This window comes from Lepisosteus platostomus, chromosome 26, assembly GCF_059453375.1.
Source record: "Lepisosteus platostomus isolate fLepPlt1 chromosome 26, fLepPlt1.hap1, whole genome shotgun sequence".
In the NCBI taxonomy this organism is placed as follows: domain Eukaryota; kingdom Metazoa; phylum Chordata; class Actinopteri; order Semionotiformes; family Lepisosteidae; genus Lepisosteus; species Lepisosteus platostomus.
Genome location: NC_142636.1, coordinates 13,734,094 through 13,760,228, shown reverse-complemented (window position 1 = coordinate 13,760,228; position 26,135 = coordinate 13,734,094). Strand labels below are relative to the sequence as shown.

Genomic DNA, 26,135 nt, shown 5'->3' with positions numbered 1-26,135 from the left:
AGTTAAACTGGAAATACTAGACAGTGCACATAGGAGAGCAGAATCTCCTGGCACCACTGGTTTGAACACAGGAAGGGAAAAGCTCAGCTCATGATTGGCTACTCATAAGTGCAAGTAATAGGTTTATTCCATGCTGAAAAAAAGAAGAAAGAACACAACGTTTCGGCCGTGGAGCCTTCTTCAGGTGTGAGAGAGACAGGGCAGTAGGCAAAGGTACAGTAGTGGGAGAACAAAGGCTGGGAGGGAGGAGGAGTGAGAGGCGGGAGCAGGGGACAGACAGAGAGGCCAATCAAGAGGTGTGAAATGAAACTTCCAATCAATGGAAAAAATTTAAAGAACAGTAGTCTGTCGTTAAGAGAAGGGGGAAGGTGTGATCCTAGCTGCAGGATAATTTTGGTTTCGGTGGTCTTTCTGATGTAGGAGTTGGGAAAACCGTCTTTGAGAACACAGACGGAGAGATTAGAGTGGTCGTGGCCATCAGAGGTGAGATGAGAAACAGTGGGCTTGGAGAGATCTTTAATCTTCACAGCCCTGACGTGTTCTCTGAAGCGGTCTCCGAGTCTCCTTCCTGTTTCTCCACTGTAGAGAGAAACTGGGCATTTACTGCGAGAGATCCAGTGAATAAGGCTGCTGGAGGTACAAGATGCCGAGGGGTGTTTTTGGCTCGGGCAGGGGCCCTGTCAATCACACTGCTGGGGTATCCTCTGTTGATGAAAAAGGAGCACATTTCGAGGGCTTGGGTCTCGAAGTCGATGTCGTTGCTGCATGATCGTCGTAGCCTAAGGAACTGTGAAAAAGGAAGAGAGTTTTTAGTGTGGTTGGGGTGAAATGAGCTGTAACAAGCTGATCGTTGAAGCATGTGGCGGCACCGACGCAGTCATCAATATATCGTTGGTAGAGGTCAGGGACATAGCCAGTGTAGGAAGCGAAGAAGCGTTCTTCTACCCAGCCGACAAAAATATTGGCATAGCTGGGTCCCATTCTGGTGCCCATGGCAACTCCACTGACCTGTTGGTAAAAATGATTATTGAAAGAGAATGCGTTCAGTGTAAGGACCAATTCTGCAAGGCGTGGTTAGAAGAACACTTCTTCGCTTTCTACACTGGCTATGTCCCTGACCTCTACAAACGATATATTGATGACTGCGTCGGTGCCGCCACATGCTCCAACGATCAGCTTGAGTTCTTCCTGCACCATTTCATCAACTTCCACCCGTCCCTCAAATATACGGTTAACATATCTTCCACCACTCTTCCGTTTCTAGACATCAACTACCCCCGACTGTCCACTTCAGTTTATTACAAACCCATGGATTCACACAGTTACCTCCTGTACAGCTCATTTCACCCCAACCACACTAAAAACTCTCTTCCTTTTTCACAGTTCCCTAGGCTACGACGATCATGCAGCGACGACATCGACTTCGAGAACCAAGCCCTCGAAATGTGCTCCTTTTTCATCAACAGAGGATACCCCAGACACTGGCTACGTCCGAGGATTCTCAGTCCCTGTCCTGTAATCAAACTGCCCAGACAATCTTCTCGCATGAGCAACTTAAGCACTTAGATCACATGAAAAAAAGGGCAACAACTGAAAGATTCTTCAAATTTTTTATTGATCCGTTGCCATTACAAGGGGAGTGGAGGCAGGAGAGTCACAAGGGCCAGGCTGGAGCCTTCATTCAGGCACCTGGGGAGGAAGAAGGAGATCAATCCAGCTGCACTGCAGGACACCACCCCTACAGGAGCTCCTCCTGCCAGACCCTACCTCTCCACTGGCCAGAACCTCCATAGTCCTCTGCTCCCTCCACATCCTCACTGGTGCTCCCAGCATCTTCACTGGAGCCCTGAGGGTCTCCCTCCTCATCCTCAGTCCAGTCACCTTCCACACCCAGAGGACCCTCTACTGGTGCCACAGCCACCCGACTGCTGGTCACCAGGCTCCTGGTACCTGTGGACAAGCAGCACCCAGCAGTGAGGGATCTGCTACAGCTGGAGACCCACAGTGATGCTACTCATCTAAACAGCCCCTTTTCCCAGGATGGGATCATTCCTCAGTTGTCCAAGCATGGTTGTCTCTTGGGCAGACCTGTATCCACAAGGAAGTAAAGACCCAGACCCACCTTCATCCTGGCTGCCAGCACACCTGGACTCACAGCAGGTACAGACCTCATGGTCACCATACAGCTCCTCCCACCTGGAGGAGAGGAGGACAGGTCAGGCCTCCACCTGGCATGTCCCAGAGCACCCTCAGCAGGCTCCTTGCAGAAGTACCTCTTAGCCTCCCTGTTGTAGGTGCAGGACGTGGTCACTGGTGTTTCTTTAGCAGGAGCCAGAGACATGACACAGTGCATGTACAGCTCAGTCACTTCATGCTGCAAGAGGGAAGGTCACAGCATTCAGGGATCAAGGCCAATACAGGCACAGAGAAAGACCTTCTGTCAGCAGTGAAGTCAAGCTGGCAGCTCTAGGCACTACAGCCACCACAGTCTGGTTCACATCTAGATCATGGATGTGAAAGCAGACCGTGGATCAGTGGAGCAGGAAGGCTGAGCAGCCTTTGAGAGGGCAGTACCTTCCTGGACAGCTTCTTCTGGAAGAGGAAGGCATCGATCGTGAAGCGGAGCACATCCTTCTGCTTGGAGGGGACAAACCTGGACAGGCAGCCGTCTGCCTTGCTGTCCACCATGCACCTGGGGACAAGGACAAGGATGAATCCCTGGAGGCTCTCGGGGCTCCTGCCCACCTCCCCTCCCAGAAGGGGCCGTACCCCAAGTTGTCGATCACGGGGAAACGGGGCTGGGAGTATAAAAACTTGGTTTTTATACTGGCAGGACCTGCTACCACACACCTGGTCACACTACCGCTCCATCAACACAATCAGTTACACACAGAGACCCGGATTGTTCTCGGCGTCTCATTAGAATCTGCTTCCAGTCTGAGGCGGGACTCCGTGAAGCCGCCTGAACACTTTCCCGTGTGTATCTGACCTCAGGGGAGGAATTCCGCGCAATTTAGACAGAATTCTTGTGCTCTAGGTAAGTCTCTTGCTGGATGGTGTCACTTTGTCCCAGTGTTAGGTCTGAAGCAGGTTTTCCTCTGCAATCCACCAGGAGCTTGCTCTGCCTGTGGTCCCTTCAGTCTCGACACTCTTCCCAGGCCCTCTGATGAGAAGCAGAACTCTAACACCATGCTGCTCCACCGATAGAAAGAATGTACCCTGACCTAATCTATATGACTGCCCTCCCTTGACGTCCCACTGTACAGCTTAACCTGTACAACCACAGAAAGAAGAAAGGGGGCACTTCAAGCGCTTGCATGGTAGTTAAACTATCCAGCCCAGGCACCTGGCAGAGAGAGGTGATACTCTGAGAGTACTTAGGACGAATCCTGACATTTACTCACAAAGCGAGAGTCTGTCCGTACTCACATGGTGTAGAAGAGATGGCGTCTGGAGTCTTGAGGAACACCCTATTGATTTGGGACTGGGGGCATTCCTGAGTGAGAGCCACTCTCATACCTGCTGACAGGAGACGTGAGTGATCCTGTGGAGCTCTGTATCTGCTGGAAGGTGGCTGTGACCTCTGTGTCATGGCAGCCTACAGAGAGCCTTCAAGCTTCCTCAGTGTGGAAGAGAGTGTCTGCAGCCTGGGAACAGCTGAGCTGAGCTGCCCTTGAGCTGCATGGTGTGGAGATGAGAGCCGAACCAGTAGGTGGTCACTGGGTCAGCATTTACAGTGGTCCATACTGGTGTCATAAGGCCACGTACAGTCCCTAATGTGAAGCTCTGTGAGATGAGAGGTGGGAGACAAGCATGTGCACACAGTTCCATTTCACTCTCACTGTGGTCAGAGCTGTTACTGAGACTTGGAGTTTTGCTGACAGCACGGCCTGTATGTGGTTGAACACAAGAGTCGGCAGATGACTGAAAGTGTAGTGAAAAGAGAAACAAGTACGCGAGCTGGTGTCAGGTTCTCAGAATGTGAAACAATTACTGGAAGAAGCTCAGGTCAGGCCAAGTAAGAGCATAAGAGAGGTGACAGGCACAAGGAGCCTGAATCTGGCTAAATATGGGTGTGCTGGACAGGTCATCGCTGATACACGTGCTCTTACTTGTAATACGTCTCTTCTTTAGCTCTGTGAGATGAGAGATGGCAGACAAGCACGTACAGTTCTTTTTCAGTTTTGAAGATAGCACAGCAAAGCCAACAAAGTCAGCCAAACAGAAAAATCGAACTTATTAGATGGATACTTCATGAGGGAAATTGCAGTGCAACAGCAGCTTAACACAGTCAACACAGCACAGTATAACAAAATGATACAATAATACGACAATACAATACAGTAGGTGAGAAGTGCACTCAGAAGAGTTACTCACAGTCCAGAATATATAAAGAACATACCAGATACGTACACAAAAAGTTGTATTGCACATTATAAATATAAATATATTGCACACGTCCCTGGCATATTTTGCCTCAAAACAGTTGTAAACGGGAAAAGCCAGATGTAAGCAGAGAGTTCACTGTTCAGTCCAGAAACAGGTCACTGTCAATGTCGCCTCTGCCCAGACACACAGTGGATGTGTTGTACAGTCTTATGGCAGAAGGCAAGAATGACCTCCTGTAGCGCTCCCTGTCGCACAGTGGATGGATCAGCCTATTGCTGAACGTGCTCTTCATTCCCACAAGCCCTGTCATAGAGGGGATGGGAGACGTTGTCCATGATGGCCTCTAGTTTGGACACCATTCTCCTCTCAGCCACTACCTCCAGGGGGTCCAGGTCAGACCCAATGACAGAGCTTGTTCTTCTGATGAGCTTGTTCAGCCTGTTAACATCCCCTGCTCTAATCCCAGAGCCCCAGCACACCACCGCGGAGAAAATGGCGCTCTCCACCACCGACTGATAGAACATATGTAGCATCTTACTACACACATTGAAGGACCTGAGCCTCCTCAAGAAGTAAGGTAGGCTCTGACCCTTCTTGTAGTTGGCCTCGGTATTCTTAGACCATTCCAGTCTATCGTCAATGTGCACTCACAGGTACTTGTATGAGTCCACTATCTCCACGCCACTCCCATGGATGTAGACAGGAGTAGGTTGGACCCTTTTCCTCCTGAAATCTGTCACCAGCTCCTTCGTCTTTGCCACATTCAATTGCAGGTGGTTCTCCCCCACACCACTCCACAAAGCTGCTGACCAGTCCTCTGTACTCCTCCTCCTGCCCACCCTTGATACATCCCACAATTGCAGAGTCGTCTGAGAACTTCTGCAGGTGGCACGACTTTGAAGTGTATTGTAAGTCCGAAGTAGAGAGGGTGAAGAGGAACAGAGAAAGATCTGTCCCCTGAGGAGCCCCTGTGTTACTCACTGCCTGTTCAGACACACAGTTCTGCAGTCTCACAGGTCTGCCCGTCAGACACAGTGATCCATGAGATCATGGATGCACCCACTTGCATCTCCCCCAGCTTCCTTCCTAGCAGTAAGGGCTGGAGGGTGTTGAAGGCACTGGAGGCACCTTGCACTGTTTTTGTCCTGTTAAATTTTCTGTTAGCGGAATTTTGCACAGTTTTGATTACTTGATTACATGTTATTTATGTTATGTTATTACATGTTACTGTTATTGCTATTGTGTAACTGTCTATTGTCTTATCTTCTGTCCTATTTATATACTGCACCTGAGTGACTAATGAGAAACACTTTTCACTATACTGTGCACCTGTGTAAGTTTAATGACAATATAGGTGAATTGAAGTTGAAAAACGCCATTCTCACAGTGCTGCCAGCCTTGTCCAGGTGTGAGTAGGCCCTTTGCAGCATGTAGATGATTGCATCTTCCACACCAACACTGGGCTGACAACATTTGGTTACAGCCGTCTAATACGGTAAGAAAGATACACCCGAATAGTTGGCAGGAATTGTAGAAAGTCTCCTTCTCCTTCGGGGCCTCCCGCCTGTCCCTCCGCGGTACTCCGGACAGGAGCAGGACAGTCACCAGTTCCAGGCGTCCCGGGCCGCGCACCCCACCCTGACCCCGAGAGTAATAACTCATTGCCCATAAGGAAATAACAGCTTCCTCGTTAAGCAGCGCCGTTTGGGACCTTCAAGTTTCGATTCTCCAGGAATCGATGCTCACACACCTGTTTGAATTTCCGACCCCGCGACTCGGGGCGTATATAAGACCCTTCGCGCGCCCCACCCCACTCCTCCTCCCTCAGACTCGCAAGATGAAGCTGCTCGTGGCTCTCGGTGTCGCCCTCGCGCTGTTTTCCACAGGTAGGAGCTCTTGTCCGAACCACAGCCACCAGTAGCGGGGAGCTGTGTGAACGGGTGCGTGTGACCGTGGTTTAAAGTTCTATTTTGATCTTGCAGACAATTTTTTTTCAGAAATCACCCGTTTTTTATAGACTCATCGCCATTCGTTTATACAAAAACAGAAGTAACCATGCACAGTCAAAGAAATAATCGATTTTGTAACAGTGCAGAGATATGCAAGCCCGTTTCCGCCAGGGAGTAAAACAAAAACGCGCTATGGTATCTCAGAATTCCGACTTAGTAACTCAGAATTGCGACCTAGTAAGTCAGAATTCCGACTTTATATCTCACATTTGCGACTTCGAAACAGCCCACATTTCACTGTCTGTCCTTTTGTTACTGTAACGGATGCGGGTTCCCACCCTACTTCGTGCCTCGCTGCATGGGCTCGAACCCGGGTCTTGCCAGCTGAGCTAAAGGACACTTTCTTTAGACTTTCTTCAGCCCCGGCGGCCAGCATCCCTGTAATGCGCAGGGGAGGGCGGTGCCGTCACCGCACTGCAACCAGATCGTACAACCTGTATGTCGGCCGTTCCGATGCACTATTTTCATGAATCGTACAGGATCATGGGATCTATAAGCCTGAGGACTTGTCTTGTACAGCGCCCTGATAAAAATCAAATGAATTACACCCATTTTAATAGAATCCCATTTCTCCAGGGAGGCTTCCATAGTACCCGGATGGAATAGTGCACGGTGGGCTTTTTAAAAATAGTTTTTATTTACGGAGACAGAATATGAAATAAGATACAGAAATAGGCACTTCACATCCAGAGGAATTCACAATTATAAAAGCTGAAACATACTTTTTACGTATTTCCATTGTATGTCCTTTTTTGCTTAAAAAAGAAGGCACAAGCCCTAGAACCCGAATCCGTTACAATAACAAAATGACAATGAAATGTGGGCTATTTCGAAGTCGCAAATGTGAGATATAAAGTCGGAATTCTGACTTACTAAGTCGGAATTCTGAGATACCGTAGCGAGTTTTTTTTTACTCCCTGGCGGAAACGGGCTTCCATACAGAGATGATCTGTTTTCAATCGACTTCATGTTTTTTCTTTTGAAAAGTACCGACCCGTTCTCGGACGTCCGGAACATCTGTGCTGTGAAAGTTCTGAAAATCTGAAGCGTTTGAGCAGAATAAGAAAAACTGGTGTCAGAGGCTGGTGATGCAGAAAATGACTCCTGCATCACCTGCATCAGTCCTGCGCGCATCAGATTTTTAGTTCCGTCCAAATCGAGCTGCGGAATGAATATTATATTTGACCCAGGAGAAGAAAAGTGTCCTTCAGCTCAGCCGGCTGTGTCTCTGTTGCGTGACGCCGGAGACCCGGTTTCGCAGGACGGTCACAACCTCAGAAGAGCCTCTATTGAAATAGAGAACTAAGGATGTTTAGCGGAGGGCCGGCTGTACAATGAGCCTGGACGAGTGGGTGGGATTTGGGACTTTTATCGCTATGAGGTCGTGGATTCGAATCCCACATAAGACATCGCTGCTGCATTTTCACCCGATTTCCTCCAGTTAACACGGTATTTGTACCCGATTTCCTCCAGTTAACACAGCCCGCTGCAAGAACCGGAACAAATAATAATAATAATTGCTTACACTTATATAGCGCTTTTCTGGACACTCCACTCAGAGCTCTTTACAGGTCATGGGGATCCCCTCCACCCCCAGCAGTGTGCAGCCCCACCTGGATGATGCGCCAGTCCGCTCCCCACACACCAGCTCTCAGTGGGGAGAAGAGCAGAGTGATGAAGCCATTTTTTTTTATAGAAGGGGATTATTAGGAGGCCATGATTGGTAAGGGCCAATGGGAAATCTGGCCAGGACGCCGGGGTTACACCCCTACATCCCTGGGATTTTTAATGACCACAGAGCCAGGACCTCGGTTTTACGTCTCATCCAAAGGACGGCGCCTGTTTACAGTATAGTGTCCCCGTCACTATACTGGGGCATTAGGACCCACATGGACCGCAGGGTGAGCACCCCCTGCTGGCCCCACTAACACCTCTCTAACACTAACACCCTGCTGGCCCCACTAACACCTCTCCCAGCAGCAGCCTTAGTTTTTCCCAGGAGGTCTCCCATCCAGGTACTGACCAGGCTCACACCTGCTGAGCATCAATGGGCTGCCAGGTGTGAGTTGCAGGGTGATGTGGCTGCTGGCAAATGTAAAGAACTTTAGATTAAAGACCCAGCGGCCGCGTCCCAGTACTCCCACCCTCCCTGTGCGCGTTCCCGACCACGCCTGCGAGGGCGCGGCTGTCCCGTGTCTAGATCTGCGCACGAGCGCGCCCGAAGCGCCCCTCTGTGATGCCGCAGCAGGGAATCACCCAGAACACCTTGCGGAACGGTGACGTTTCATGTTCCAGCCCCGTCACAGCGGAGAGGGGTTGCCATGGAGAACAAAACACTCACCGTGGCAACTAGTGGCAATGAGGAAAACGTAACTTTCTACTCTTTTAAACCTCGTGACTTTTTATGTCAAAAACAAAATGTCGTTCCACTGCTCTCGATTCACAATTTATGTCTTCTAGGTATGATGTTTTGACGTCAAGATGTTTAGTTTTTTAATTTATTTTCTCCACAGTGGCATCTCTCGAATGTTTCAAATCCGCATACGGCTCACCGGAGACACAAGAACAGTGTCAGGATTCAGAACCCACGTGTGCTGCGGAAACCGTACGAGTCACCACAGGTAAGTCACTTCACGATACCCATAAATCACTGACGATACCCATACGGGTCAAGTTTTCTTTTCAACCACGGTGGACGACGTTTGATTACGTTTATAGCGAAGGTTAGTGTGACTACAAAGCGCCACAAGCAGTTTGCAGAGCAATAAAAGACTATGAATATCATAACCACGTTCATGACATGGAGGTAACGAAATACACAAAGGACCCGGGAGTCACGCTGGCGATATGAAATTACTGCAATTTACAGTCTCCTTGTGTAATTAACACTGTTGACTTCTGCGTCAACTTTAGAACTGAAAGCAAAAAGTCTTTTGATGAAGATGTAATTGAACTCTATATTCGTATTGCTCTATTCCACTGCATTGCTGACAAACGTTTTAAACACTTCCAAAATGAACATTTTATTGAACGTAGACAGGGAGTCATGGGAAACACTGTACTTAGAGCAGAAAATTGAATTTTTCAATCCAGAAATGTTTACATATAGTATATAAATATCTACAAATAATCGCATAAAGGTTACTCATGAGTGGAAGTCATTCGTGGGGAAGTCATGGGCTTGATTTAATGTAGCCCATGTAATTGTCAGTAGATAACTTACCCAGGGATCTCTTACAGAAACCAGGGTATTTGCTTCAACAGCATGGCTGAGCAGCTTGTTCCATACTCCCACAACACATAGTGTAAAGAAGCTCCTGTTCTCAGTTCGCACTTCCAGCTCATACATTATATATAACATGATCATCTTCAAATTCAGTGATTGTACCAAGACAGGGAAACAAAGGAAAACAAATCAGATTATAGGATTAAAATAAAATTTAAAGAATAATTTTCTGATGATGGTATTTCTTGCAGGGGGAAAAACAGAAGATATGACTGAGAGGGGATGTTTAAAACCTCAAGACTGTAGAGAATCTGTGTCGGTCAACTATGGAACTGTAAGAACGACCGTCAACTCGACATGCTGCAGCACTGATCTCTGCAACACTGTAACTCCCCCAGGTAACGCCGGCAGACGCGATCTGTGCGCAGACACACAGCGAGAGGGCCAGAGGCCACGTGTGAGTGAGTGTGGTTGTGTGATCGTGCACACCCTTGACTCCACCTGGGTGAATCTGAGTGACTCTGCTTGAGGAACTGAGTCTTCATGCTGTGACAATAATAGGAAACTGCAGTCAGATCTCTATACGATGTGTAAAGGCAGCCAGCCTGTGAACAGAACTTCAGGCCTGTGAATTCATACAGAAGAATGAGCTAATTGTCTGGAGCTGCCCTTGTGCTCATTTTGAAACTGATTCCAATGCTGTTCAAATATGAAACAAAGTCATACAGAGGAGGCAGAAATAAATTCCACATTGTGCACAAAATATATTTTACACCTATTTGATTAGTTAGACAAATTGTAGGCATCTAGATTTACCACTACACTGCATCCTAACACACAAGACTCAGGGTGAGAACTGACATTTCTGCACTGCTCTGACTGCCAGCCCAGTGAACCACACAGCCTAATCTCCCAGAATCCACTCTACTTTCTGGGCTTTTGGACTCAACCTGCACTGCAAGAGGAGCTGCTGACAGACTGAGCTGCATCTCTAGTCACAGGTGTCAATAGCTCCTCTCCCCAGGTCTGATCTGTCTCTTGTACTTGTAATGGGGTTTGTCTCAATGTGTGTCATTGTAGCCTATGGAAACAGCACCCCCAATGGGCTGGAGTGTTTCACTTGTGAAAGACAGGATTGCACCAAGACTCTACAGTGTGTGGGGGCTGAAGACCGCTGCATAAAAACCACTGGTGAGCTCATGTTCTGTATCTCATGAAGCTAGAATAACCTGTTAAAGAGAGAAAACAACATGCAGCACCCTCCATCACGGAATAGATACACAGGTACTCACAGGGCGTAGATGAGTTTAGAGCAGAGGCCAGCCCTTGGCGACAATTTCCTTTGGGTAGAGAGAGCTTTCCCTGGTATCAAACACATCTTCAGAAAACTGGCTTTGTTAAAACAGAAATGTTAATAAAATCCTAATGCCTATCTAGGCCCTAAAACTTACAACCCAACAACATCCTTGTGGTACAGTGGATTGCTGCCTGCTGACCCTGCTGGCGTTCCCAGCAGTTTCCTCCAGGCTGAGATGTGCTGGGAGGGTACCTGTCTGCCCTGAACTCACGGACTTGTCACTGAGGTGCAGACCTGGCTCAGTCAAGCCAAGACGCTCCTGAGCAGATAAAGGCTCTGAAGTGGAGTTTCAGACGGGTCAGGGTGCGATGTCTCGTGCGCTTTCAGTGCTGTTTCTTGAAGGAATCTCTCTGCTTTGGTTTCAGTAAAGTTTAGGTTCTACAAGTTTGTCCTGAAGGGATGTGTCAGCAAGAACGCCTGTGTTGCACAGGGCAGTGAGCAGCTGCCCAAGTACCTCGGTGTGGGGTTCAGCTGCTGTCAGGGGAACCTGTGCAACACCGCCAAGCGTGTCGCGCAGAACATCTTCCTCCTGCTGCTGCCTCTCGCCTCCGTCAGGTTCCTCTTCTGAGCTCCGACACGCCAACGTGCCTCCTGACAGGACTCTCCCCACCTGCCGCACACTGGAGGAGCGGCCTGTCCCCTGGGGTGTCCTGCTTTGTATTTTGTGTCTTGGGATGTGAAATCGTTGATTGGGGGTGTTTCAGGCAAGTGTTTGACAATCATCTGACTTACAGCTTAGACCTTACCTGTGTGCCAGATCATTCCTGCTGCAGGGACTCTTCGCCATCACTGAATCCCAGGAAAGCTCATTCTCCCACAGTGAGGTGAAGATGTACGATCTCCCAGCTCACACTGGCAACGGCTCCTGCCTCCCCTAGTGACACTGAGCGATGCCTCCGCAGTACACCTGCACCTCCTTTTACCAGAGTCCACCTCATGACGCTAGTTGTGCGCTAGTTTTGGGCTTTAGACTTTCGCTACGTTTAGACTTTATCATGGACCCTAAAGAGGTTGAGAAAATGAAACCTGTGAGAGCAAATGAAAGTGGTTACTGTTCAGTACTTTATAAGGTATGATTTATGATATCTAACTAGGTAAGCATTTTTTTATTACTAAAAACACAAACCACAGTACGAATGTTAATTGCTTCTTTTATCATTTTTTGGTGAAAACCGTAAAAGCAGGGGAGACATTTTTGGAGTCTGGAACAAATTGTAAAATTTCCCCATAAGATATGATGGAAATAAGTTTTTCTTTTTGCAAATTTTCACCTAACAAAAGGGTTTCTGGGAACAAATTCCACTCAGAAAAAGAGGTACAGGTGTATGCTGATCAGCTTTATTAAAGCTCAAGTTGTCATTTAACAGCCCCACTATATTCAATTAATTCATTATGGAGAATTCATATCAGAGAACTGATCATACTTAATAGTTTTGATGCTGATCCTCATGGGTGATTGTACTGTACATTTTCACTTCACACGGGACAAGAGTCAGTTATGATCTCAGGAATGACAGTTGTACTTGTGTTATGTGATATGAGAGAAAATGTCTCAAATTCTTTTCCTATGCAAGCAGTGTTTAAAAAGAGGATGCTTTTTATGCATGTACATTTTTGTTACCACTTTGATTGCAATTGCACAGGCTTGGGGATATTTAAAAGTTTTAGTAATTTTTTTTTAGTAAAAAAGTTTTAAATCATTCAGAAGTTAGTAGCTACTCAAACCTTATTCAGGTAACAGGCATATTGATTAAGCTTAAGATATTGTCAAAAATCAAATCAATAAAGGGCTCTGATCTGCAATGTAAGTATGCCAATGAAATGAAATAATTCACAGGAGTAGATCTTAGGATTTGACTTTCACAAGAGGTAGTCTTTGCACTGTTTTATCTGCTGAATGCATTAAACACTCCCCAGTGAAAAGTAATTGTCTTGAGTTTGTCCTTTGTGTGTGTGTAGAAGAGAAAGGAACACAATTCCATTAACAAAAGCACAGCCCAGAGCTCTCCACACCGAAGCCCCAGTGAGACACAGGGTAAGATGAGTCTTCAACCAGAACCATCATTTCACCAGACAGGGGAGATATCATTTGAGTAGTCAGTTCACAATCACTTCATGTACGCCACCCTTGTTTCAGCCAACATCCCTTACCCCACTAGATAACTTCTGAAAAGACACTTCAAATAACTGGGGACTGCTGCCATCTAGTGTTTCACATATAACAGTCCTTCCTACACAGCTGAAGAGGAGAGACAATAAGACCAGTTCCACTACAGTTCCTCCAGCCCTCTGGTACCAGTGGAGGAGCAGCAATTCTGTGCAAGAAGCCAGAGTAGCAGCAAGGCTGGGTAGCTTGCTCCAGACTCCCACCACCCTCTGTGTAAAGAAGTGGCTCCAGTTGGAGGTTAAATGCTCTCAAATCAATACTTTAAATGAAAGCAATAGCAAAAGCTACAATGGTGTTAACATGGTGTTGTATTATTCATGCAATTCAGTCATGTTCCCCCAAAACCCACACTTATTTTACATTCAGTGAATAAGGGCAGAAAGACATATTCAGAAATCAGGTTGACTACCAAGTCAAGCATGTGGCTTAATTCTTTGCCTAAAGGTTTTGGCCTTATGAACCCTCCCCCACCCACAGCTCTCAAATAACCATCACTGCAAGTGGGAGAACATATTGTCACCTTTTTGTGCTTTCCATTATTACAAAGCATATTATTCATCCCCAATAAAAATCCAAACTTCTGTCTCCTCATTCCCTAGTGCTTATGCTAGGGTACACCACCCCACTTACTACTCCAGGCTCCCCACCAGCTGAAAAAGGGGGAGGTTTGAGGACTCTGCTAAGGAGAAGTGTCCCATTCCAGGGGTCAGCCATGAACCCTCAGATGGCTCAACACCACAGAAACCTGGAGCAGCTCTGCAGTGACAGGTTAAACATGGAGTGAGCAGAGCATCAGCGAAATGTGAAGAAAAACAACAAAAGGGCTCTTTCAGGAGGTCTCCCTCCTCATCCTCAGTCCAGTCAGCTTCCACACCCAGAGGACCCTCTACTGGTGCCACAGCCACCCGACTGCTGGTCACCAGGCTCCTGGTACCTGTGGACAAGCAGCACCCACCAGTGAGGGATCTGCTACAGCTGGAGACCCACAGGGATGCTACTCATCTAAACAGCCCCTTTTCCCAGGGTGGGATCATTCCTCAGTTGTCCAAGCATGGCTGTCTCTTGGGCAGACCTGTATCCACAAGGAAGTAAAGAACCAGACCCACCTTCATCCTGGCTGCCAGCACACCTGGACTCACAGCAGGTACAGACCTCATGGTCACCATACAGCTCCTCCCACCTGGAGGAGAGGAGGACAGGTGAGGCCTCCACCTGGCATGTCCCAGAGCACCCTCAGCAGGCTCCTTGCAGAAGTACCTCTTAGCCTCCCTGTTGTAGGTGCAGGACTTGGTCCCTGGTGTTGCTTTAGCAGGAGCCACAGCCATGACACAGTGCATGTACAGCTCAGTCACTTCATGCTGCAAGAGGGAAGGTCACAGCATTCAGGGATCAAGGCCAATACAGGCACAGAGAAGGACCTTCTGCCAGCAGTGAAGTCAAGCTGGCAGCTCTAGGCACTACAGCCACCACAGTCTGGTTCACATCTAGATCATGGATGTGAAAGCAGACCGTGGATCAGTGGAGCAGGAAGGCTGAGCAGCCTTTGAGAGGGCAGTACCTTCCTGGACAGCTTCTTCTGGGAGAGGAAGGCATCAATCGTGAAGCGGAGCACATCCTTCTGCTTGGAGGGGACAAACCTGGACAGGCAGCCGTCTGCCTTGCTGTCCACCATGCACCTGGGGACAAGGACAAGGATGAACTCCTGCAGGCTCTCTGGGCTCCTGCCCACCTCAACTCCCAGAAGGGGCCGTACCCCAAGTTGTCGATCACGGGGAAACGGGGCTGGGAGTATAAAAACTTGGTTTTTATACTGGCAGGACCTGCTACCACACACCTGGTCACACTACCGCTCCATCAACACAATCAGTTACACACAGAGACCCGGATTGTTCTTGGCATCTCATTAGAATCTGCTTCCAGTCTGAGGCGGGACTCCGTGAAGCCGCCTGAACACTTTCCCGTGTGTATCTGACCTCAGGGGAGGAATTCCGCGCAATTTAGACAGAATTCTTATGCTCTAGGTAAGTGTCTTGCTGGATGGTGTCATTTTGTCCCAGTGTTAGGTCTGAAGCAGGTTTTCCTCTGCAATCCACCAGGAGCTTGCTCTGCCTGTGGTCCCTTCAGTCTCGACACTCTTCCCAGGCCCTCTGATGAGAAGCAGAACTCTAACACCATGCTGCTCCACCGATAGAAAGACCTAATCTACATGACTGCCCTCCCTTGACGTCCCACTGTACAGCTTGACCTGTACAACCACAGAAAGAAGAAAGGGGGCACTTCAAGCGCTTGCATGGTAGTTAAACTATCCAGCCCAGGCACCTGGCAGAGAGAGGTGATACTCTGAGAGTACTTAGGACGAATCCTGACATTTACTCACAAAGCGAGAGTCTGTCCGTACTCACATGGTGTAGAAGAGATGGCGTCTGGAGTCTTGAGGAACACCCTATTGATTTGGGACTGGGGGCATTCCTGAGTGAGAGCCACTCTCATACCTGCTGACAGGAGACGTGAGTGATCCTGTGGAGCTCTGTATCTGCTGGAAGGTGGCTGTGACCTCTGTGTCATGGCAGCCTACAAAGAGCCTTCAAGCTTCCTCAGTGTGGAAGAGAGTGTCTGCAGCCTGGGAACAGCTGAGCTGAGCTGCCCTTGAGCTGCATGGTGTGGAGATGAGAGCCGAACCAGTAGGTGGTCACTGGGTCAGCATTTACAGTGGTCTATACTGGTGTCATAAGGCCACGTACAGTCCCTAATGTGAAGCTCTGTGAGATGAGAGGTGGGAGACAAACATGTGCACACAGTTCCATTTCACTTTCACTGTGGTCAGAGCTGTTACTGAGACTTGGAGTTTTGCTGACAGCACGGCCTGTATGTGGTTGAACACAAGAGTCGGCAGATGACTGAAAGTGTAGTGAAAAGAGAAACAAGTACGCGAGCTGGTGTCAGGTTCTCAGAATGTGAAACAATTACTGGAAGAAGCTCAGGTCAGGCCAAGTAAGAGCATAAGAGAGGTGACAGGCACAAGGAGCCTGAATCTGGCTAAATATGGGTGTGCTGGACAGGTCATCGCTGATACACGTGCTCTTACTTGTAATACGTCTCTTCTTTAGCTCTGTGAGATGAGAGATGGCAGACAAGCACGTACAGTTCTTTTTCAGTTTTGAAGATAGCACAGCAAAGCCAACAAAGTCAGCCAAACAGAAAAATCGCACTTATTGGATGGATACTTCATGAGGGAAATTGCAGTGCAACAGCAGATTAACACAGTCAACACAGCACAGTGTAACAAAATGATACAATAATACGACAATACAATACAGTCAGTACAGTCAGTGAGAAGTGCACTCAGAAGAGTTACTCACAGTCCAGAATATACAAAGAACATACCAGATACGTACACAAAAAGTTGTATTCCACATTATCAATATAAATATATTGCACACGTCCCTGGCATATTTGCCCCCAAAACAGTTGTAAACGGGAAAAGCCAGATGTAAGCAGAGAGTTCACTGTTCAGTCCAGAAACAGGTCACTGTCAATGTCGCCTCTGCCCAGACACACAGTGGATGTGTTGTACAGTCTTATGGCAGAAGGCAAGAATGACCTCCTGTAGCGCTCCCTGTCGCACAGTGGATGGATCAGCCTATTGCTGAACGTGCTCTTCATTCCCACAAGCCCTGTCATAGAGGGGATGGGAGACGTTGTCCATGATGGCCTCTAGTTTGGACACCATTCTCCTCTCAGCCACTACCTCCAGGGGGTCCAGGTCAGACCCAATGACAGAGCTTGTTCTTCTGATGAGCTTGTTCAGCCTGTTAGCATCCCCTGCTCTAATCCCAGAGCCCCAGCACACCACCACGGAGAAAATGGCGCTCTCCACCACCGACTGATAGAACATATGTAGCATCTTACTACACACATTGAAGTACCTGAGCCTCCTCAAGAAGTAAGGTAGGCTCTGACCCTTCTTGTAGTTGGCCTCGGTGTTCTTAGACCATTCCAGTCTATCGTCAATGTGCACTCACAGGTACTTGTATGAGTCCACTATCTCCACGCCATTCCCATGGATGTAGACAGCAGTAGGTTGGACCCTTTTCCTCCTGAAATCTGTCACCAGCTCCTTCGTCTTTGCCACAGTCAATTGCAGGTGGTTCTCCCCCACACCACTCCACAAAGCTGCTGACCAGTCCTCTGTACTCCTCCTCCTGCCCACCCTTGATACATCCCACAATTGCAGAGTCGTCTCAGAACTTCTGCAGGTGGCACGACTTTGAAGTGTATTGTAAGTCCGAAGTAGAGAGGGTGAAGAGGAACAGAGAAAGATCTGTCCCCTGAGGAGCCCCTGTGTTACTCACTGCCTGTTCAGACACACAGTTCTGCAGTCTCACAGGTCTGCCCCTCAGACACAGTGATCCATGAGATCATGGATGCACCCACTTGCATCTCCCCCAGCTTCCTTCCTAGCAGTAAGGGCTGGAGGGTGTTGAAGGCACTGGAGGCACCTTGCACTGTTTTTGTCCTGTTAAATTTTCTCTGTTAGTGGAATTTTGCACAGTTTTGATTACTTGATTACATGTTATTTATGTTATGTTATTACATGTTACTGTTATTGCTATTGTGTAACTGTCTATTGTCTTATCTTCTGTCCTATTTATATACTGCACCTGAGTGACTATTGAGAAACACTTTTCACTATACTGTGCACCTGTGTAAGTTTAATGACAATATAGGTGAATTGAAGTTGAAAAACGCCATTCTCACAGTGCTGCCAGCCTTGTCCAGGTGTGAGTAGGCCCTTTGCAGCATGTAGATGATTGCATCTTCCACACCAACACTGGGCTGACAACATTTGGTTACAGCCGTCTAATACGGTAAGAAAGATACACCCGAATAGTTGGCAGGAATTGTAGAAAGTCTCCTTCTCCTTCGGGGCCTCCCGCCTGTCCCTCCGCTGTACTCCGGACAGGAGCAGGACAGTCACCAGTTCCAGGCGTCCCGGGCCGCGCACCCCACCCTGACCCCGAGAGTAATAACTCATTGCTCATAAGGAAATAACAGCTTCCTCATTAAGCAGCGCCGTTTGGGACCTTCAAGTTTCGATTCTCCAGGAATCGATGCTCACACACCTGTTTGAATTTCCGACCCCGCGACTCGGGGCGTATATAAGACCCTTCGCGCGCCCCAACCCCACTCCTCCTCCCTCAGACTCGCAAGATGAAGCTGCTCGTGGCTCTCGGTGTCGCCCTCGCGCTGTTTTCCACAGGTAGGAGCTCTTGTCCGAACCACAGCCACCAGTAGCGGGGAGCTGTGTGAACGGGTGCGTGTGACCGTGGTTTAAAGTTCTATTTTGATCTTGCAGACAATTTTTTTTCAGAAATCACCCGTTTCCGCCAGGGAGTAAAACAAAAACGCGCTATGGTATCTCAGATTTCCGACTTAGTAACTCAGAATTGCGACTTAGTAAATCAGAATTCCGACTTTATATCTCACATTTGCGACTTCGAAACAGCCCACATTTCACCGTCTGTCCTTTTGTTACTGTAACGGATGCGGGTTCCCACCCTACTTCGTGCCTCGCTGCATTGGCTCGAACCCGGGTCTTGCCAGCTGAGCTAAAGGACACTTTCTTTAGACTTTCTTCAGCCCCGGCGGCCAGCATCCCTGTAATGCGCAGGGGAGGGCGGTGCCGTCACCGCACTGCAACCAGATCGTACAACCTGTATGTCGGCCGTTCCGATGCACTATTTTCATGAATCGTACAGGATCATGGGATCTATAAGCCTGAGGACTTGTCTTGTACAGCGCCCTGATAAAAATCAAATGAATTACACCCATTTTAATAGAATCCCATTTCTCCAGGGAGGCTTCCATAGTACCCGGATGGAATAGTGCACGGTGGGCTTTTTAAAAATAGTTTTTATTTACGGAGACAGAATATGAAATAAGATACAGAAATAGGCACTTCACATCCAGAGGAATTCACAATTATAAAAGCTGAAACATACTTTTTACGTATTTCCATTGTATGTCCTTTTTTGCTTAAAAAAGAAGGCACAAGCCCTAGAACCCGAATCCGTTACAATAACAAAATGACAATGAAATGTGGGCTATTTCGAAGTCGCAAATGTGAGATATAAAGTCGGAATTCTGACTTACTAAGTCGGAATTCTGAGATACCGTAGCGAGTTTTTTTTTACTCCCTGGCGGAAACGGGCTTCCATACAGAGATGATCTGTTTTCAATCGACTTCATGTTTTTTCTTTTGAAAAGTACCGACCCGTTCTCGGACGTCCGGAACATCTGTGCTGTGAAAGTTCTGAAAATCTGAAGCGTTTGAGCAGAATAAGAAAAACTGGTGTCAGAGGCTGGTGATGCAGAAAATGACTCTTTCACTGGGCCAGTCCTGCGCGCATCAGATTTTTAGTTCCGTCCAAATCGAGCTGCGGAATGAATATTATATTTGACCCAGGAGAAGAAAAGTGTCCTTCAGCTCAGCCGGCTGTGTCTCTGTTGCGTGACGCCGGAGACCCGGTTTCGCAGGACGGTCACACCCTCAGAAGAGCCTCTATTGAAATAGAGAACTAAGGATGTTTAGCGGAGGGCCGGCTGTACAATGAGCCTGGACGAGTGGGTGGGATTTGGGACTTTTATCGCTATGAGGTCGTGGATTCGAATCCCACATAAGACGCTGCTGCATTTTCACCCGATTTCCTCCAGTTAACACATTTTTAAGAGATTTTCCTCCAGTTAACACGGTATTTGTACCCGATTTCCTCCAGTTAACACATTTTTAAGAGATTTTCCTCCAGTTAACACGGTATTTGTACCCGATTTCCTCCAGTTAACACAGCCCGCTGCAAGAACCGGAACAAATAATAATAATAATAATAATAATAATAATAGCTTACACTTATATAGCGCTTTTCTGGACACTCCACTCAAAGCGCTTTACAGGTCATGGGGATCCCCTCCACCCCCACCAGTGTGCAGCCCCACCTGGATGATGCGCCAGTCCGCTCCCCACACACCAGCTCTCACTGGGGAGGAGAGCAGAGTGATGAAGCCATTTTTTTTTATAGAAGGGGATTATTAGGAGGCCATGATTGGTAAGGGCCAATGGGAAATCTGGCCAGGACGCCGGGGTTACACCCCTACTCTTTTCGAGAAACGCCCTGGGATTTTTAATGACCACAGAGAGTCAGGGCCTCGGTTTTACGTCTCATCCGAAGGATGGCGCTTTTTTACAGTATAGTGTCCCCGTCACTATACTGGGGAATTAGGACCCATATGGACCGCAGGGTGAGCGCCCCCTGCTGGCCCCACTAACACCTCTCCCAGCAGCAGCCTTAGTTTTTCCCAGGAGTCTCCCATCCAGGTACTGACCAGGCTCACACCTGCTTATCTTCAGTGGGTTGCCAGGTGTGAGTTGCAGGGTGATGTGGCTGCTGGCAAATGTAAAGGACTTTAGATTAAAGACCCAGCGGCCGCGTCCCAGTACTCCCACCCTCCCTGTGCGCGTTCCCGACCACGCCTGCGAGGGCGCGGCTGTCCCGTGTCTAGATCTGCGCACGAGCTGTGATGCCGCAGCAGGGAATCACCCAGAACACCTTGCGGAACGGTGACGTTTCATGTTCCAGCCCCGTCACAGCGGAGAGGGGTTGCCATGGAGAACAAAACACTCACCGTGGCAACTAGTGGCAATGAGGAAAACGTAACTCTTTACTCTTTTAAAACTCGTGACTTTTTATGTCAAAAACAAAATGTCGTTCCACTGCTCTCGATTCATACTTCATGTATTCTAGGTATGATGTCTTGACGTCAAGATGTTTAGTTTTTTTCTTTATTTTCTCCACAGTGGCATCTCTCAGATGTCTCGTATCCGTAGTGGGCTCAGTGGACACACCAACACAGTGTCAGGATTCAAAAACCATGTGTGGTGCGAAAACCACACAAGTCACCACAGGTAAGTCACTTCACGATACCCATAAATCACTGACGATACCCATACGGGTCAAGTTTTCTTTTCAACCACGGTGGACGACGTTTGATTACGTTTATAGCGAAGGTTAGTGTGACTACAAAGCGCCACAAGCAGTTTGCAGAGCAATAAAAGACTATGAATATCATAACCACGTTCATGACTACCGTGGAGGCAACGAAATACACAAAGGACCCGGGAGTCACGCTGGCGATATGAAATTACTGCAATTTACAGTCTCCTTGTGTAATTAACACTGTTGACTTCTGCGTCAACTTTAGAACTGAAAGCAAAAAGTCTTTTGATGAAGATGTAATTGAACTCTATATTCGTATTGCTCTATTCCACTGCATTGCTGACAAACGTTTTAAACACTTCCAAAATGTACATTTTATTGAACGTAGACAGGGAATCATGGGAAACACTGTACTTAGAGCAGAAAATTGAAGGTTTCAATCCAGAAATGTTTACATATAGTATATAATATCTACAAATAATCGCATAAAGGTTACTCATGAGTGGAAGTCATTCACGGGGAAGTCATGGGCTTGATTTCATGTAGCCCATGTGATTGTCAGTAGATAACTGACCCAGGGATCTCATACAGAAACCAGGGTATTGGCTTCAACAGCATGGCTGAGCAGCTTGTTCCATACTCCCACAACACGTAGTGTAAAGAAGCTCCTGTTCTCAGTTTGCACTTCCAGCTCATACATTATATATAACATGATCATCTTCAAATTCAGTGATTGTACCAAGACAAGGAAACAAAGGAAAACAAATCAGATTATAGGATTAAAATAAAATTTGAAGACTAATTTTCTGATGATGGTATTTCTTGCAGGGGGAAAAACAGAAAATATGACTGAGAGGGGATGTTTAAAACCTGAAGGCTGTAGAGAATCTGTGTCGGTCAACTATGGAACTGCAAGAACGACCTTCAAGATGACATGCTGCAGCATTGATCTCTGCAACACTGTAGCTCCCCCAGGTAACGCCGGCAGACGCGATCTGTGCGCAGACACACAGAGAGAGGGCCAGAGGCCACGAGTGAGTGAGTGTGGTTGTGTGATCGTGCACACCCTTGACTCCACCTGGGTGAATCTGAGTGACTGTGCTTGAGGAACTGAGTCTTCATGCTGTGACAATAATAGGAAACTGCAGTCAGATCTCTATACGATGTGTAAAGGCAGCCAGCCTGTGAACAGAACTTCAGGCCTATGAATTCATACAGAAGAATGAGCTAATTCTCTGGAGCTGCCCTTGTGCTCATTTTGAAACTGATTCCAATGCTGTTCAAATATGAAACAAAGTCATACAGAGGAGACAGAAATAAATTCCACATTGTGCACAAAATATATTTTACACCAATTTGATTAGTTAGACAAATTATAGGCATCTAGATTTACCACTACAGTTTGCATCCTAACACACAAGACTCAGGGTGAGAACTGACATTTCTGCAGTGCTCTGACTGCCAGCCCAGTGAACCACACAGGCTAATCTCCCAGAATCCACTCTACTTTCTGGGCTTTCGGACTCAACCTGCACTGCAAGAGGAGCTGCTGACAGACTGAGCTGCATCTCTAGTCACAGGTGTCAATAGCTCCTCTCCCCTGGTCTGATCTGTCTTGTACTTGTAATGGGGTTTGTCTCAATGTGTGTCATTGTAGCCTATGGAAACAGCACCCCCAATGGGCTGGAGTGTTTCACCTGTGATGGACACGATTGCACCAAGACTCTACAGTGTCTGGGGATTGAAGACCACTGCATAAAAAAAACTGGTGAGCTCATGTTCTGTATCTCATTAAGCTGGAATAACCTGTTAAAGAGAGAAAACAACATGCAGCACCCTCCATCACGAAATAGATACACAGGTACTCACAGGGCGTAGATGAGTTTAGAGCAGAGGCCAGCCCTTTGCAACAATTTCCTTTGGGTAGAGAGAGCTTTCCCTGGTATCAAACACATCTTCAGAAAACTGGCTTTGTTAAAACAGAAATGTTAATCAAATCCTAATGCCTATCTAGGCCCTAAAACTTACAACCCAACAACATCCTTGTGGTACAGTGGATTGCTGCCTGCTGACCCTGCTAGCGTTCCCAGCAGTTTCCTCCAGGCTGAGATGTGCTGGGAGGTTACCTGTCTGCCCTGAACTCACGGACTTGTCACTGAGGTGCAGACCTGGCTCAGTCAAGCCAAGACGCTCCTGAGCAGATAAAGGCTCTGAAGGGGAGTTTCAGACGGGTCAGGGTGCGATGTCTCGTGCGCTTTCAGTGCTGTTTCTTGAAGGAATCTCTCTGCTTTGGTTTCAGTAAAGGTTATGTTCCAGAAGTTTGTCCTGAAGGGATGTGTCAGCAGGAACGCCTGTATTGGAGAGGGCAGTGAGCAGCTGTCCCAGTACCTCGGTGTGGGGTACAGCTGCTGTCAGGGGAACCTGTGCAACAGCGCCAAGCGTGTTGCGCAGAACATCTTCCTCCTGCTGCTGCCTCTCGCCTCAGTCAGGTTCCTCTTCTGAGCTCCGACACGCCAACGTGCCTCCTGACAGGACTCTCCCCACCTCCCGCACACTGGAGGAGCGGCCTGTCCCCTGGGGTGTCCTGCTTTGTATTTTGTGTCTTGGGATGTGAAATCGTTGATTGAGGGTGTTTCAGGCAAGTTTTTGACAATCATCTGACTTCCAGCATAGACCTTACCTGTGTGCCACATCATTCCTGCTGCAGGGACTCTTCGCCATCACTGAATCCCAGGAAAGCTCATTCTCTCACAGTGAGGTGAAGATGTACGATCTCCCAGCTCACACTGGCAACGGCTCCTGCCTCCCCTAGTGACACTGAGCGATGCCTCCGCAGTACACCTGCACCTCCTTTTACCAGAGTCCACCTCATGACGCTAGTTTTGGGCTTTAGACTTTCGCTACGTTTAGACTTTATCATGGACCCTAAAGAGGTTGAGAAAATGAAAACTGTGAGAGCAAATGAAAGTGGTTACTGTTCAGTACTTTATAAGGTATGATTTATGATATCTAACTAGGTAAGCATTTTTTTATTACTAAAAACACAAACCACAGTACGAATGTTAATTGCTTCTTTTATCATTTTTTGGTGAAAACCGTAAAAGCAGGGGAGACATTTTTGGAGTCTGGAACAAATTGTAAATTTTCCCCATAAGATATGTTGGAAATAGGTTTTTCTTTTTGCAAATTTTCACCTAACAAAAGGGTTTCTGGGAACAAATTCCATTCTGAAGAAGAGGTACAGGTGTATGCTGATCAGCTTTATTAAAGCTCAAGTTGTCATTTAACAGCCCCACTATATTCAATTAATTCATTATGGAGAATTCATATCAGAGAACTGATCATACTGAATAGTTTTGATGCTGATCCTCATGGGTGATTGTACTGTACATTTTCACTTCACACGGGACAAGAGTCAGTTATGATCTCAGGAATGACAGTTGTACTTGTGTTATGTGATATGAGAGAATGTCTCAAATTCTTTTCCTATGCAAGCAGTGTTTAAGAAGAGGATGCTTTTTATGCATGTACATTTTTGTTACCACTTTGATTGCAATTGCACAGGCTTGAGGATATTTAAAAGTTTTAGTAATTTGTTTTTAGTAAAAAAAGTTTTAAATCATTCAGAAATTAGCAGCTACTCAAACCTTATTCAGGTAACAGGCATATTGATTAAGCTTAAGATATTGTCAAAAATCAAATTAATAAAGGGCTCTGATCTGCAATGTAAGTATGCCAATGAAATAATTCACAGGTGTAGATCTTAGGATTTGACTTTCACAAGAGGTAGTCTTTGCACTGTTTTATCTGCTGAATGCATTAAACACTCCCCAGTGAAAAGTAATTGTCTTGAGTTTGTCCTGTGTGTAGAAGAGAAAGGAACACAATTCCATTAACAAAAGCACAGCTCAGAGCTCTCCACAGCGAAGCCCCAGTGAGACACAGGGTAAGATGAGTCTTCAACCAGAACCATCATTTCACCAGACAGGGGAGATATCATTCAAGTAGTCAGTTCACAATCACTTCATGTACGCCACCCTTGTTTCAGCCAACATCCCTTACCCCACTAGATAACTTCTGAAAAGACACTTCAAATAACTGGGGACTGCTGCCATCTAGTGTTTCACATATTATAACAGTCCTTCCTACACACGTGAAGAGGAGAGCCAATAAGACCAGTTCCACTACAGTTCCTCCAGCCCTCTGGTACCAGTGAGTGAGCAGCAATTCTGTGCAAGAAGCCAGAGTAGCAGCAAGGCTGGGTAGCTTGTTCCAGACTCCCACCACCCTCTGTGTAAAGAAGTGGCTCCAGTTGGAGGTTAAATGCTCTCAAATCAATACTTTAAATGAAAGCAATAGCAAAAGCTACAATGGTGTTACATTACTCATGCAATTGAGTCATGTTCCCCCAGAACCCACACTTTCTTACATTCAGTGTGGAAGGCAGAAAGACTTATTCAGATATCAGGTTGACTACCAAGTCAAGCATGTGGCTTAATTCTTTGCCTAAAGGTTTTGGCCTTATGAACCCTCCCCCACCCACAGCTCTCAAATAACCATCACTGCAAGTGGGAGAACATATTGTCATCATTTTGTGCTTTCCATTATTACAAAGCATATTATTCATCCCTGATAAAAATCCAGACCTGTCTCCTCATTCACTCAACCACCCCACTTACTACTCCAGGCCCCCCACCAGCTGAAAAAGGGGGAGGTTTGAGGACTCTGCAAAGGAGAAGTGTCCCATTCCAGGGGTCAGTCATGAACCCTCAGATGACTCAATACCACAGAAACCTGGAGCAGCTCTGCACTGACAGGTTAAATGTCGAGTGAGGAGAGCATCAATTCTAAGAAAAACAGCAACAAAAGGGCTCTTTCACAGCTTTATTGATCTGTTGCCATTACAAGGGGAGTGGAAGCAGGAGAGTCACAAGGGCCAGGCTGGAGCCTTCATTCAGGCACCTGGGGAGGAAGAAGGAGAACAATCCAGCTGCAC

General features: G+C 47.2%; 4 protein-coding genes across 4 annotated transcripts; 2 read left to right on the top strand and 2 right to left on the bottom strand.

Annotated features, from left to right (window-relative positions):
* Positions 1 to 1,602: 1,602 nt before the first annotated feature.
* LOC148640262 (zona pellucida sperm-binding protein 3-like) lies at positions 1,603 to 2,800 on the bottom strand. The gene is made up of 6 exons (XM_088620551.1): positions 2,770 to 2,800; positions 2,575 to 2,692; positions 2,274 to 2,374; positions 2,123 to 2,196; positions 1,768 to 1,950; positions 1,603 to 1,689 (listed from the first exon to the last, which is right to left on the bottom strand). The coding sequence occupies exons 2-6, from the start codon at positions 2,686 to 2,688 to the stop codon at positions 1,682 to 1,684; spliced, it is 480 nt and encodes a 159-aa protein (XP_088476677.1). The 5' UTR covers positions 2,689 to 2,692; positions 2,770 to 2,800; the 3' UTR covers positions 1,603 to 1,681.
* Positions 2,801 to 6,185: 3,385 nt separating this feature from the next.
* On the top strand, positions 6,186 to 12,908 carry LOC148640261 (phospholipase A2 inhibitor and Ly6/PLAUR domain-containing protein-like). Its single transcript, XM_088621415.1, has 5 exons — positions 6,186 to 6,275; positions 8,912 to 9,019; positions 9,876 to 10,022; positions 10,705 to 10,815; positions 11,347 to 12,908. Exons 1-5 carry the CDS (start codon positions 6,227 to 6,229, stop codon positions 11,547 to 11,549), a joined length of 618 nt encoding a protein of 205 aa, XP_088477541.1. The 5' UTR covers positions 6,186 to 6,226; the 3' UTR covers positions 11,550 to 12,908.
* Positions 12,909 to 13,736: 828 nt separating this feature from the next.
* On the bottom strand, positions 13,737 to 14,937 carry LOC148640260 (zona pellucida sperm-binding protein 3-like). Its single transcript, XM_088621610.1, has 6 exons — positions 14,902 to 14,937; positions 14,707 to 14,824; positions 14,406 to 14,506; positions 14,255 to 14,328; positions 13,966 to 14,082; positions 13,737 to 13,798 (listed from the first exon to the last, which is right to left on the bottom strand). The coding sequence occupies exons 2-6, from the start codon at positions 14,818 to 14,820 to the stop codon at positions 13,737 to 13,739; spliced, it is 468 nt and encodes a 155-aa protein (XP_088477736.1). The 5' UTR covers positions 14,821 to 14,824; positions 14,902 to 14,937.
* Positions 14,938 to 18,271: 3,334 nt separating this feature from the next.
* On the top strand, positions 18,272 to 24,983 carry LOC148640259 (phospholipase A2 inhibitor NAI-like). The gene is made up of 5 exons (XM_088621416.1): positions 18,272 to 18,408; positions 21,001 to 21,108; positions 21,968 to 22,114; positions 22,797 to 22,907; positions 23,439 to 24,983. Exons 1-5 carry the CDS (start codon positions 18,360 to 18,362, stop codon positions 23,639 to 23,641), a joined length of 618 nt encoding a protein of 205 aa, XP_088477542.1. The 5' UTR covers positions 18,272 to 18,359; the 3' UTR covers positions 23,642 to 24,983.
* The last annotated feature ends 1,152 nt before the right edge of the window (positions 24,984 to 26,135 follow it).